A 14820-nucleotide genomic window follows, 5' to 3' on the forward strand; every position below is an offset into this window, starting at 1 on the left:
ATGCATCACTTGATTTTCATATTGAGTCTCCTTTTGTTCAGTGCATTCAGTTTGTATCCAATGGAAGCAAAGAAGAATTCTTTCAGCTTTGATCTTAGTCATCGTGATTCAAAAGCATCTCCATTTTATGACTGGTCTATAACAGAGTCCGAGCGTTCGAAAGCAGCTCTCATCCATTCCCTCAATCGCCTCAATCACCTCAATCACTTGAATATGTCTATGTTAACTGATGCAAAATATGTACAGTCCGATTTAATTGTCGGCGACTATCACATGAACATTTATATGAGTAAGTCAAATTATGGACGAGTTGTTATCCCAAGCATGTCAAGTGACCTAACATGTATACGCTGTGGCACTTGTTCTTCCAACTGTAAGAATCAACATCAATCACCTTATGATCCAGAATTTTCAAATACCTATCACAGTATTCTGTTTGGCTCACAAGAGTGCAAAGATATAAAAGGTACGCGTCATTCGGGCTCAAATGAGTGCCAATATATGTATCAACATGACGAAATATTATCCTATGGAAAGCTGGGCAATGAGACCTTCTACTTTGAATCTACCGAAAACGTAGAGAAAAAATCATTTTATATGGTGTTTGGATGCGATGAAGCACATCACGGGAATTTTAAAGATGCTGTTCAAGGTGTTGTTGGTCTTGGACGAGGGCCATTTTCGCTGGTTTCTCAATTGGGAAAAGGATTTAGTGAGAAATTCTCCTACTGCTTGGTTGACGCGAAGCAATTAGATAATCCTAGTAAGATTAAATTCGGATCGGATTTAAAACTCTACAACCGCGATATTAAAGGATATACAGTTAAAGTTGATCCTTCTCATCCCAGCTACCACCTCAACCTTCAAGCCATTAGCATTAACAGTGAGAAAATAAAAATACCAAATAAGAAACATGATATGATAGTTGATATTCAGACACCCTCTACATCGTTGCCTCAAAACATGTATGATGAATTCATTGGGGAGTTTAAAAACCAAGTTGGCCATGTAGAATCAATCGGAGATACGGACTATGACACTTGCTTCAACAAACATGAATTCGTCAAGAGACCCAAAGTTGTGTTTAATTTTTCTCACCCATTCCTATCTAAGGGAGACTTTCCTGTGAATCCTTCCACAATGTTTCGTGAATATGGTGACTACATGTGTTTGACATTAATGGTATCAAAAGATGGAGTTTCTGTTATGGGGAACAAGGCACAAGTAGTCGTTCAAATGATATTTGACCTGTCAAGCCATTCGCTCACTTTTGCTCCGGTTGAGTGCCACAAAGTTCCATATTAATGGTTCTGGTTCTCTTTTCCAAGTATATATATGCCATGAATAATATGATCAGGTGCTAGTATATGTCTTCGTCTTGGTTTTGGCATATACCCTGTGTAATAAGTTGTGGTTTCTCTACGTTTGTGTTGTAATACCCAAATAAATAAAAAGTAGTAATAATACAAAGCACGCCTGTTTACACCTAATCAACAGCTTGCAGTGTAAACAAGGCAGGCTTCAATCTTTCAAATTATGTTTCACATGCAAGTGATTATTTTTATATATACCTCTTGAATACTACGATGTTCTTTTAAAACTATGTATTCACCTTCTTCTTCTTCTTCTTCTTTTCCCCCGATAAGACGGCAAGGCATCTAACATAATTGATAGAACCAAGAAGAGAGATGTGAAATAAGGTCATATTACTTTACATATCTTCTGCAATTCAACCACAAAATGGTACATGACTAAATATACTACACAAAGTAACAAAACATAATATCATATTCATATCACACAACTTTAAGAAACAATGAATTTGGTGAAATTTATGAGACAATAACAAATGGCAACAGCAGCAAACTAATCCATCCATGTTACGCAATCGATTGTCCAGGTATTCTGATTCCACACGGACGCTGAAGATAAGAAGAAACATTCAAACTTTTTCCAATCTTATTATTACCTTTTGAGATTGGCCAGCATACACAGAGAAATATATAGCTCAAGTAGACGACACAGGAGTCGAAGTGATTGGATTGAATGCACGCTGCTCAGCACAAGTGAGCACTTCATGAGGACCTGCTTCCTCTCGGCCAACACCCATCAGGTCGAGGTAATACTGGTAATGGGAGACGATGTTGTTCATAGCATCAATATCACCTTGACCACAAACAAGATCCCCATAGAGAACATTCATTGTGGCGCCAAAGCCAGGAAAACGCTTTGACAAAGTGTCGTTCTTGGTGGGTTTCCAGTTACCAACAAAGATATCGTGTGCTGAAGGCTGTGATTTCTTGATTGGGGTCATCCACCTCCAAATTGCAGCCTCGAAGGCCAGTGTAGCATTCTGCTCTATGTATTCCGGATGGTTTAACAAATCCTCCTTTAAAGCCTCCCCGGTTGCTCCATAGTTATAGTTCCTGCGATGACACGACCAACAAAACACCCCTAACATTGGGTTTAACGGCATAACAAACTATCATCCAGTATCCAATTCCGAATTTTATCTATTAAAATGTATCAAATTTATAGAAACGTCAATTAAAAGATGTATCTCCTTTCCCACCAATAAAATGATTCTATCTACTTCAACCTGAAATCTATCTAATGCAAAATCAACCAGGTAAAAGTAGCTCAAAGTGGGACAAAACCTCAAGAACTTGCAAGTTGCAACAGAAAATTAATGACTAATTTCACCATCAAAATTGATTCTTCTCCTCCAAATCTCGTGTTATAATCATGATGTGATGCATGGTTAGTAATAAGCATGATAAACAAGAAACTTGGATTGAAGAAAAGAAATGCGTACCAATAGATAGGCAAGGCACCACGACCATAGTATTCAGCTCCAGGAGCGCATGGATAGGTGTATTTGTATGTGTCATCACAATAAGACTGGCTAGGACTCAATTCCCTGTTATAGCAAAGACCCCAAGCCAATGGTCCTCCAGTAGCAACTCCATAACCACCTAAACAATATCATCAACCACCATCATCACCAGTCACCACAATTAGTTTCCTATACAAGAATCCGCATCAAAACTCTGCCTCCAACTACACTTTTTCAAGTTCATTCGTCTAAATCCCAAGATTTAAAATTCATTGTATACGTTTTTATTTTTACCGAGAAGGCCCAGCCCAACGACTACTTTGTGACCCCTTGGCTAGTTTTAAACCTGAGATAGCCACCCCGTGCGCACAGTGGGCTATCAATTTAGTCCTAAGCCGAAACCCAGTGCGCAAGTAAAACTGGGTCAACGACCAGAATAGAGCTCTTAACCCCTCCCAAGAAGCAAAGAAGCAGGTCCGTGCCACGGAACCCAAAAAATCCCAAGGAATTACGTCCTAACGATTCGAACACCTGACTTGAGAGATCTTCACCTCTAAGCTCGATGATATAAGGACTAAGCTAATGCCAAGTTGTTAAAAAAAATTTCCTTGTATACCAATCATATTTATCCCCACAATTCAAGTTCAATGCAATACAAGACCAAATTCAATGAGTCATTCGGTACTTACAAGAGGTCTTGCTACCAACGTGGCCGAGGAAGGCGGCGATCTCCTTCATCTGCATCATCTTGCCGCCAGTAGTGCCGAAACCAAGGGGTTCATAGATAGCGGCAGCGGTGATGAAGGAAAAGTAGTCCCAGAAGCCTACAGCTTTAGCGATAGGGGAGTTACGCTTGGAGAAGAGGTTCTCGAACTGGTACGACTGAAAGTACTCTGATATAGTGAGATTACAGCAATGGATCGACCACTCCCTGCACTCCCAACCCTTTATACACAACTTCTTCCCCCTAACAGTCTTCACCTGCAGCTTCAGATCCGACGATCCTCCATTGTCCGCCGTCGCGACATCCGACACCAGCACCAGCAGCACCGCCGCTACAACGGGAATGAAGAAAATGCCCCTCATCGTTGCGGATCAATTGGTACTCTACTGTCGGCAGCAATGGAAAGGAAGGAATGAATGAATGGGAGAAGGAATCGCGGGAAGTAAAGAAAAGGAGAGTGGTAGATCGATTGTCGTTTTCAGCCTTCGTAGACTAGAAGAGTGGCTTTAAATGTCGAACAGATTCGCGGAGATTATCAACGGTGGATGAGAGATCATTGAGGGAGAAACCGTTCGATGTTTACCGACATGACAGGCTGGGTTTAGGAGGGATGGTAATGGAGGTGACCCCACCCATGCGTTCCACCGACAATAATATTGCCATGAAAATATTGTATAAATTTGCAATTGTCATAAATCAATGTTTGTTTATAGGATTTACCAGTGAGAAGTAACTCGGTTGACAATTAATTTGATTAGGTATATGTCTGCTCAATGTTCGATTTCAATGAAAAATATATTTTTTAGTGGTTTTGAAAGAAAATATGTTTATAAGATTAATGGATTTTTTTATATATGATTAGTAGATAATTCATGCAAATTAATGGGAATTATTTGAAAATAATAAATTCACAATTATCATGATATTTGTATTTTTTTATTCAAATTCTCCACATAAACTATCAATTTTTAAAGGATTTTTTAGCTCAATTAAATTAGTATTAGATCTCTTTTCTAAATTAGACTTACTTTATTCAACAATTAAAGGTAATAGATTCTTTTATGGGTATGTGTTCAATAATTGAACAAGTGACATTTGAGCAAACAAATTCATAATATGATTTTAGTTTTTTTTTTTAATTTATTAATTCCAAATTTTTTTTTTGTGCCAGGTATAATGTCACATAAATTTAATCAAAACTTACAAAATTTTCTTTTCTCAAATGATAGTTAATATTGTGCTACAAAACCTTATTTTTCTTTTTAAAATGTGATGCTTCGTGTTGAATTAATCTAAAAATAAAATTAAAAAATTGAGAAATATGTATATGTAATTTAAAATAAAAATAATTTAATTACTTTTTCTCGTCTCTTCCTCCTTTTGCCTCTGATTTCTTTTTATTACTGAAAAAAATCTAATTTGTGATTAATTGATCGAACATTTATCTACTTCAAATAAAACCGTAAATCCTAATCCCTAAACAAAATCATTCTTGTGAATGTTTATAAACACTAACACCATGCTTGGCAAGGGGCGTTCTATTGGAAAGCTCCCGAACCCTCTCCTCCCTGACCCCCGGAAACACCCCTGCCAAGAAATAACCTAAACGAAGAAAGAGCCGGAGAGATTGCAACCCAGCTCTAAACTATAAACAAGTCGCCTTTGATATTCATCCTTTGGAATGTATATATATATATATATACACACACACATACATGGTATAACCTCATCATTCCACAGTTATGTATATATCCACAAAATAAAGTGTGATGCACCTTTTCAAGTTCAACAATGAATTTTGAGATTTCCTTTTTTTTTTTCATATTTAATTTTCTTTACCTTCATTGTAAATAGATAAGTTATACCGATTGAAGCCACACTTTCAATAAATCGAATTCATAGAAGCATACATCAATAACATCAGTAATAGCATAGTCCATTGCATAATCAAATTGTGCGCAGAAGAAATGGTATGGGAACCTACTAAATGTACAGTTCCAGTCTGTTCATCCCGCACTCCGATACTCGAGGAGCCTGAAAGAAATCAACATAATGCAAAGAGAAATCAAATTAAATAGATATACAATTTAGAACAAGTCAAGTCACTTCTAAGTTCTATCCAGTTTCCAATTCTTTAACCTCCAACAAGGGATATAGTTTACCCAATTGTCAAACAAAAGTAACATAAACATATTGGAAACTTGGAAATTAAATCAACAAATAGTCCACTTTTCTACTTTTTATTAGTGTTTAGCCAATGTCATGTGGGTCATTCAATATAATCTCAACCAGTATTTTCTCATACCAAGAATTTTGGAGAGGAAAGACAGGTCTAAGAAACAAGAATATGCCGCTAAACTCAAATAAATGATTAAAATCAAGGAAGAAAATCGGAAAATGAACAGTAATTCTTCTTTTCAAGCTAGAAATAGTCTTATGACAATGGGTAGATGTGAAGGCAGGGGGCAGATAGTAATGCTCCTAGTCTTCAAAGTAAGTTTCGACATCTCTTCACTAGCCTACTGTTCAACATGAATACCACCCAATCAGGAATAATATGACCTAGTTACCAGCTTTTCAGACTCTGAGGTTTAAGAGAATGCAAACATATCGGTGCTTCATGGCTCTACTTTTTTTTGGTAACGTGAAACAAATCCAGCTGATCACCAGACAATTGGCTTGTAAACCCCGAGCCACATGGAAGGAAGCAACCCCATGGATCAGTTGAAACCTGGGCTGAGGCCCAGTCGGTAGATAATGCAGGGTGTGATAAGGAAAAAGAAGTCCAATAACTAGCTATGATAAAAGAAAATTTGCAATGTATATTATCCCAGAATGCCAACTGCAAATGAAAACCAGCAATAGAATCAAATATTCAGAAGGAAATAGGACATATGATACTCACAGTTATACTCGGTCCATCCAATGGCCTGATTTTCGAGATCATACAAGACTAGCTTATTTGAAAGCACTAAATCTGCAAATAAAAGAGAATGGGACAAGGCTTAGGAGAAATATAAAAGAAGAGCACTTCTGCTTATCAAAAGCCAATATCAAACAGGTAGCTTGAGTTATGCAGAGGTAACCAGCCAATGTTTGAGTATTTAGACAGATAATCACTTGGAATTAAAGAGGGATTCATCGTGAATAATAAACATTTTGGTAATTTCAATAGGTCAAACTAATGACCGTTGAGTTCCTCTTCATTCAATTATTAGTTTACAGGATAAGTAAAAGTCATCTGGTCTCGAGATTCTAAAAATGCAATCCGGCAATAGAATAATAAATTATATCTTAAAAACAATGTATCTGTCCAGCTTGTACCAAAACATAACTATAAAAAACCACCTAAAATATCTCGTCCTCCCATTTGCCCCTTTCTGAAGAAGAAGGCGCAACTAACTAATCTCAGGTTACTATAAGCTAAACCATTAACAAGTCTAACACTCCTGTGCAGCCAAGGGGAAAATATTAAGATGCCTGAGGTACAATAGATGGAACAAAATAAGGTAGTAGTGAGTGTAGAAGGAAGTTGAGAGGGTATAAGAAGTGCAAAGATATCATACCAAGGTAAAAAAAAAAAAAAACAACTATGGTGTACAATGCTCCCGTATTGGGCGGGGTCGTGTATAGGCAGGATGCATGCAGGTGAAAAAATATAACGGGTTGGGCTCATTTTGGGGTCTCATAGCTTACGGTTGCAGTTTTGTGGCTTAAGATAGCTTTCAAGGTCAAATAATGGCGCATTAGGATCTGGGCTTGTCAATTGTCTGGTTCTCAAGCTCGATACGGAATCACAAATCATATATATGTGTACATAGAATCCAAAGCTCAAGATTCTTTTGCTTTTAAGTAGTAATATAGATTATGAAATGACAATAAATAAATAACCAAGTAACATTGAAAATGACTTTAAGCAGAAGAATCAATCAACTTAACTTGATAAAAGCTATATAACTCTCAAATATTAGTATGGGAGTGTATGATAAAATATGTGCTCCTATACATAAGAAAATAAATAAGGGAAATATCAGCATCGAGCACAACTTCGAATCATCTCATATGTTTGACTAATTTTACCTCCCAAAAGGGTCAAGTTCATCCTATCCTTCGATTGCATTCCACTGTTTTGCCAACCAATGCACCATAAACCTTCCTGCAAAGGTCATATTGGTAAATACATATTCATGTCAATTGAGGACAAAAAAATACAGAAAAAAATCATAGGAGATAAATGAAGTAAGCAAAAGATTTAAGGGCATGTGGAAGACTAAAATAGTATTAATAAATGGTAACATACGAAGCCCTATATATGCATATCTAAAAAGATTTTTTGAAGAGCGAACAAGTTCAATTCCCTTATGTTTTTTTATCAATTCCTAGAAACATCCTCTTCATGCAAGATAGCCGTTTTCCACCTCCATAACGAGCAAGAAAACACAAACCCAAAAACTCCAAAATTATACAAATTATTAACAAGTCTCCCTTGAGTCACACAAGTAGTACTCCGCAGATAATTAACAGACAATCAACATAAGCACAAAGCTTCACAATCTTCATAATTAGCCTCTCTGAACCTCATCAGTGTTTTGAGTGTGTTTAGCAATTTATCACTCTCTTGTTATGTAAAGTTCATGAACAAAATCCCCTATATAGAAAGGTCTTCATCGTTTAACTGAAATGCAGATCCTTTCCCTTTTGTAACTCGTCAATGAGGTCATTCTATCCATTATCCTCCACTCATCTTGGCAAGTCGCTCCAGACGATCACATAGATCGTCTAATTGGGTCATCCAGTAGAAATTACAAAATTTTGTGAGATCTATTTGCAACCCTTTCCCTTAGCTTTTAAGCAAATACAATATCTGAGAGATGGTTTCCAAAACATTCAGACTTGTTTAATCCATCGACTAATATGAGTAGGATTCTTTATGATTCGCTTTAACCTCATTTAAGCCATTGTGCATTCCAATGTATATCTATTCAAAACACCTATCTTCAAATACAGAAAGTTTCACGTCTTCAACTCAACCTTTATAAATCTCGTAACAGTGGTTTTATAAATTGTGCACAATACTTTCCCCAAACTCCCACAGTTGATAGACTCAAAATACTAGCACGCCTCTAAATGTTACTGTTAGAGTAATATAAAAAAGACCCATTAAGTATATAAAAGTGTAGGATTCGCCCCTACTATCATCATCAACTTTTAGGAGGAATAGTGTTTCACATGGTATCAAAGAATTAGGCACACACCAAGGTCTTGAGTTTGACTCTCACCTCTACCTGTTTAAAACCAACTAAATGCTACATATATTGGGCCTTCCCAAAGAGGCAAAGGCCAGCCCACAGGATAGGAGGAGATTTAGCCTATTATTGTGGAGTCCACAATCTCTTCATTGTGGATGTTAATGTCACCAAACTTAGATAGTTGGGATAAACTTTCAATGGCTATAAAGATGATTATAATATAAAATAAATGAGACCAGTAGTTTATAGTATAAAACCTATAGAGACAACCTAACAACTAAGTAAGTTATGCCAGCAGAACTTTCTTTAAGGTAGAATTCAAATTCTAATATGTCGAAAGCCAAAAAATTGACAGGAAAAGAAAATTTCATGCAAGTATGTCCGTTTAGCAATTCAAGGAGCACAATCTTTTCAGGTGCCACCTGAATATATCGCATTTAGAGAGCGAATTTAGAAAATTTATAGTAATTATCACAAAGATATATCTGAAACAGCCTTTAGTAAGTTAGCTTTAATATACTTACGAAGTCGAAGAGATAGTCGTGTGGATAAACCCTTAACGAAACTAAATTTTCAAAATGCAAAGTGACATTTGGAAATCCATCATCTACCCTGCAATTGAAACCCAAAAATTCATAAATCAGTTTGAAAGTCGAACTTCCATTCATATTTTTATGTCAGTATTAGAGCTTCAGAAAGCAGCCACACACCCATACATTTCAAGATAAAAAATAATTTGTCAGGATAACAAGAAGAAAATGTGTCCTATATGAAGTTCCAGAGTAGCTGTAAAAGCTGTCCTCTTTTTAATTGTTTCCTAATTCTAGTAGCATTCAATTATTTTCTCTATCTCTAGAGTTTTATGAGCTATGTAGTTTAGTTCTTACACTTTACATCTGCCACTGCATCATATTATACATACATATGAAAATTTTCCCGTTATAAGTGACCAAAGCAATGAATAAAATGTTGCACAGTTCAAGCTGGAAAGCTCAATTGCTTCACCAACCCTTTCACAACTATTATATTTAGTTACCTTACTGGATAAATAACAAAGTGGAAAAACCGAAAAAGTGCCTAGAACAGCAGTAAACTTGAAGAAGAGATCACATGCAATCAACCACTAGCCAACACCAGCCAGAGAATAAGAAATCTAGGGCCATGGTAATAGAATTACATCAGCTCAGCTCGTCATTTAGTAGAGAAGAAAATATGTAGTAGGTGGTGAAGAACTAGCAGAACAGTATAGAAAAGGCTAGAAAAGATAGCAAAAGAAAGGTGTAGAAGGCTGCAGCAGAGAATACAGCAGAATAGGAGCAGGAGACGGTTTTATCCATCAGCCATTCCCTCAATCACTAAGAAATCTAGATCCTAAGCTACATCAACAAAGCTAACAAAAGAGTCACAAGAAGATTTAACTGCACAAGGAACCAATGACAATAAAGGCCAAATAAGAGGGAAAATAAAGTAAAATGAACTTCAAAAAGCATACTCAGAAGAGAACCTACACTGCTCAAAATTTCATTATCAAATTCCATACTAGGCTTTTGAAATTGGATAGACAATAATGTTACAGAAAGCCGCAATAAAGTAAAGCGATGCAACCTACCTTCCTGAGTAACTAAAGCATGTATAATCATCATGAACGGTATGGACTTGCAAATCAGGCTGCCAAGAAAGTATCTAAGCCAATATGTGAAATATATTAGCAGAGAAAATGATGTGAAATCTCCTAACATATAAAGTTCTTTCTATTTCACATACCTTATCAACTAAGGGCCGATAAACAATTTCTGGGAGATAGGCCAAGGTTGTACCACTGTCGATCAGTGTCCCCTTTCTGTCTCCTGCCTCGAATAAATCCATTGGAAGACTTAGGAAATCACGTCCAACTTGAATAGCCGTCATATTGACATTGTAGTGGGGCCTAAAATTTTATATATCAACGTAAAGCTTTAGAAGCCAAATTCACAAATCAGGTGTACAACTCCTAGGATCATGCAAAGCACATATGACAAAACAACATTATCATTTGTAATTTATTAAGGTCTATGCTTTTTTTCTTTGAACTTATCCTTCACAATTTTCTGCATCTGATAATAGTTGTAGACAAAAAAATTCTCTGTTAAAGGCATCTTTTTTTGTGAACAATAATATTAAGTGCACAACAATTGAGTTCCCTGGAACATTTGAACCAATAGCTAACTGGTATTACTGTGTTTTGATAAAGTCTGGGTAGCTACATCTTTTAATCTACACATTTGCAACAAATTTAATAAAGAAAAACCCAACCAGTCTCCAATAAGGCATAGTTCTCTGAACAAATCAATAATCTTAAGCCACACCACCAGGACTATAAGAGCTCCCAATGAAACATAATTAAAATTCATCCAAAACGTGACTAAGTGTAACCATAAGACAAAAAAAGATGAAGAGAAACTTAAACTATTCATAAAAATAAATCACCTACTGATTCGGTACCAAAGGTGTCATGTTAACTATCGGTTGTACAACGTGTCCAATTGCAAAGATACCACCCCCATTTGTTCCATCTAAGCAGTGAGCAAACATTTTTTTAACTTTTCCAGTTGAAGCAAGCTGTGAAATCATTGATGAATTTGATTTCCCGAAACCAAGTATGCCATCAAGTGCTTCTTCATTAGATGAATCTAAGTCCCCAGATTGTGATTGACCACACCTATGAAAAAATAACACGGACATCTTATTAAAAGATCAGATATATGCAACACAAATGCACACACAACGACACAAATATATTTTAATATATTTTTTAATGCAGTCAAAAAAGAAATCAAAGTTGCCAAAGAAATCAAGAAAAAAGTAAACCAAAAATGAAATATAGCTATAGTCATAGTTTAAAATCGATGAAGGCTCTACTGAAAAGAACATAAAGAGGAAATAAATCACCTTATCCTTCACTGTCCTAGGACTAACCGACTAAGAAACAATGGGTGATGCGCCTTTGAATCTGATAGGAACTACTTAACCACTGGTTGTCCTGACTCCCAAGGATAAAGAGTTAATTGCTTTTGTGATTTTACCCCTAATAAAAATAACAAGAAGATCTTCAATTGATTCCTATGTCTATCACTTGTCTACCTTGGCTCAAAAGAAACAAAAGAATCTCCAGACTCCAACTCCAACTCCGCTGAATCTTCACTAATGGTTATACTTAACATTTGAAATTTGAAAATTGGTTTGATTTTATAAAGTACTACTAGTGGTCTTCTTTACATCACATTTCTTTCTTTAAGCTATCTGCATTGCACCCTTGTACTTTTTAAAATATGACATCTTTCCTAATTGAATCGTCCTCCATGATGTAGACAAGAAGAAGAAAAATTATAGATCAAAGAATTTCAGATTTGTGGTTCATTTGTCATCTTATAAACTATTTTCTGGTTAGGTTTAGGTCTTGTTTTACATTTCTTTGAGTTAGTGTCATTGTTGGGTCAAGTAGGGGTTGCTGGAAATTTGAAATTAATTATCATAGGTACTTTTATTTGTATTGTATTATGGTATTTAGCTTAGTCTAGGCATTGTCAAAGTCAGTAGTTGATTGCTAACTTTTTAGAAGTCAAGTATCTCTTTTCATACGAAAAGTTTTGCTAGCACTAGGATTACAAGGAGTTTGTTAACCTAGTATGAATATACTCTCAGGGCTCTTTGTGAGTGGAAGTTTTAAACAATAGCACTGAATTTTCAGTGGCCTTTCAAACCTAGAGACTCATCGATTCCTATTATCTTATCCATCCTTCAATTCTACAAGTTCTTCTCTCAACTTTTGTTTATTGTTGTTTCCTGCATCACTCTATGTACCAATAAGCTAGAAACTGAAGCCAAGCCCCTGACAATGTCCACCTTCATCAGCCTCCTAATATGCCCTCATTTCTTCAATTCAATCACTGCTACTATGCCCAAAATTTCCTGCTGAGCCTGTAAACCATTATTATTGTTGCCCATGAAGTAATTGGCAACCCCCAACAAAAAAACTTCCATATATAAATTATTCTACGTTCTCTGTAACAATCTCAAAAAAATTACAACATTCCCAACTTCTGCTAATCTGATAAGATAAGCCATCATCACTTTTTGTAACACATTTTTCTGTCTTTTAGGCAATGGCTAGCAAAGATACAAGTCAATGTCAAAAGAAAAGGACAAATAATTTTAAAAGAGTGCCAATTATGCAAAGTCACATCATGAATTGATTTCATTTCAACCTACTTGCTCCACATCTATGAACGACCTAAGAAGGAATGCCAACAGCAAAAACAGGACTAAAATGTGACAGCAATGACATGAGAGTTCTGATTATATCTAATACTAATTATCACATAATAAAGAAACACATTGAAAACGCATGAGGTGTTTCATTAAGCATGCAATTTCACCCATCGCTATAGAATGAAAAGAAGCTTCCAGATAAATTTTGAGTAATAAATACAATTTTTCATACGAAAGATCCATCCTAAATGAACTATTCCACAAAATTTTAACCGTGAAGCAAATAAAGCACCATGAGTAGATGCTTGACGGTACATGTTCGGGCAAAATGAACATGCAATACCACCTTCATATCATACACCCTAATGAACACACACACACACAAAATTTATTGTGTTTTAATATGACAAGTGTACTAGTACCAGGTACATAAACATTTGAAAAAACTATTGTTCCATAACTCACCCAAACATAATAGTTCCATTTGACGAAGTAGTCTGGATATCTCCTGAAATTTTGTCATACTGCATAACATCCTCCACTAAATAACCAAAAGTTGAGCTCCCGTCTCCATATATTTCAAGATATGTACATGTTTCATTGGGGTGGCACCCAGGTAGAGCACCCCCACTTACTTCATAGCAAAATTGTGACTCGCAAGAAACCAACTGCCCAGTGGAGGAGTCCTTTATATCGTAAAGTGTTAGCTCTATCTGTCAAAATGATACAAAGTCAGTGCACATCTGCAAACCTTGTGGACAAGTACAAAAGAGGCAGAGAAATGAGGCCTACACCAAGGGAGCTGCTTGTGGGACATCCTTTACAATGAATGCAATTGACCCATATACGGTCAGTTCCTGTATCTACTTGTACATAGTAGTCCTTTGAAGGTGTTCCTATTCCAATCTTAGCATAGTAAAGCCTAAAAACAACAAGATAACCACGGAAATTCATCAAAACCACATACACAAGCAACAATACTAATGCTGGTAACAATTTTTAAGCCTAGAACACTGGAAACAAGTCCCAAACAAGCAGCATAAGTGAATTATGAGCTTCGAACAACAAAACTGAAGGCAACACGATCCTATAATTTTACGAAACATCACCGAAAACCATTGAGAAACCATAAGAAAGACAGAGATCAGTAGAACAGACCCGACTCCGTCAGGGCCGGAGCCCCCAAGTGGAAGATCTACGCCGGCGAGAATACGCTGCTGGCGGCGACTATCGTGGGCCTTAAGGGTGCTAAGGGAGGGCTCACTTCCCGCGTATCGGTACTTGACACTGAAAAAACCATTGCTGCTGTTGCTTGCGACGGCAAACGTTGTGGAGCTCGTAGAAGACGAGACCGCGAAAAATAAAATCAGTACCGTTGAGAGAGCGAAAGTGAAGAAGCTCCTTGTAATCGGAACCATCTCGTCCATCACCAACACGACGACGTATTAATTGACGAGCTTTGCTCTGTAAAATCGAGTGATCAAATCTTCATTGGAAGAAGAAGAAGAAGAAGAAGAAAGAAAGGGGAAGGCGCCTTGTGGGAAGAGCGGGGGTTTTTGGTTGGTCAGTGAGGGGACCCACACAGTTCCGTGCTGGAGCCAAGCACGTTCGTAATTGGTTGGAACCGGAAGGTTTCCGTCTGTCAGAGAATAATTTTGGTTTGTCAATTCCTTTTATTTTATAATTATTTAATTAGTATTATTTTGTGTGAGTTAAATTTTTTTTTTATCAAAGGTCATAAGTATACATTTTTATAATAGGAT

General features: G+C 36.5%; 3 protein-coding genes across 4 annotated transcripts; 1 reads left to right on the top strand and 2 right to left on the bottom strand.

Moving 5' to 3' along the window:
- LOC119980666 (aspartic proteinase CDR1-like) lies at positions 1-1305 on the top strand. Its single transcript, XM_038823466.1, has one exon. The coding sequence runs from the start codon at positions 1-3 to the stop codon at positions 1303-1305; it is 1305 nt and encodes a 434-aa protein (XP_038679394.1).
- Positions 1306-1689: 384 nt separating this feature from the next.
- LOC119981222 (chitinase-like protein 1) lies at positions 1690-4028 on the bottom strand. The gene is made up of 3 exons (XM_038824278.1): positions 3526-4028; positions 2816-2975; positions 1690-2426 (listed from the first exon to the last, which is right to left on the bottom strand). Exons 1-3 carry the CDS (start codon positions 3920-3922, stop codon positions 2009-2011), a joined length of 975 nt encoding a protein of 324 aa, XP_038680206.1. The 5' UTR covers positions 3923-4028; the 3' UTR covers positions 1690-2008.
- A 1324-nt stretch (positions 4029-5352) lies between these two features.
- On the bottom strand, positions 5353-14593 carry LOC119980231 (aspartic proteinase 39-like). 2 transcript variants are annotated; one of them, XM_038822847.1, is made up of 10 exons: positions 14216-14593; positions 13850-13979; positions 13523-13770; positions 11280-11507; positions 10574-10736; positions 10419-10492; positions 9334-9421; positions 7641-7716; positions 6466-6537; positions 5353-5594 (listed from the first exon to the last, which is right to left on the bottom strand). In XM_038822847.1, exons 1-10 carry the CDS (start codon positions 14482-14484, stop codon positions 5443-5445), a joined length of 1500 nt encoding a protein of 499 aa, XP_038678775.1. In that variant the 5' UTR covers positions 14485-14593; the 3' UTR covers positions 5353-5442. The 2 variants fall into 2 exon arrangements, with proteins under 2 accessions (XP_038678775.1, XP_038678776.1); XM_038822848.1 differs by lacking the exons at positions 5353-5594; positions 6466-6537 and adding an exon at positions 7475-7560.
- Positions 14594-14820: the final 227 nt, after the last annotated feature.

This window comes from Tripterygium wilfordii, chromosome 16 (assembly GCF_013401445.1).
Source record: "Tripterygium wilfordii isolate XIE 37 chromosome 16, ASM1340144v1, whole genome shotgun sequence".
NCBI lineage: Eukaryota > Viridiplantae > Streptophyta > Magnoliopsida > Celastrales > Celastraceae > Tripterygium > Tripterygium wilfordii.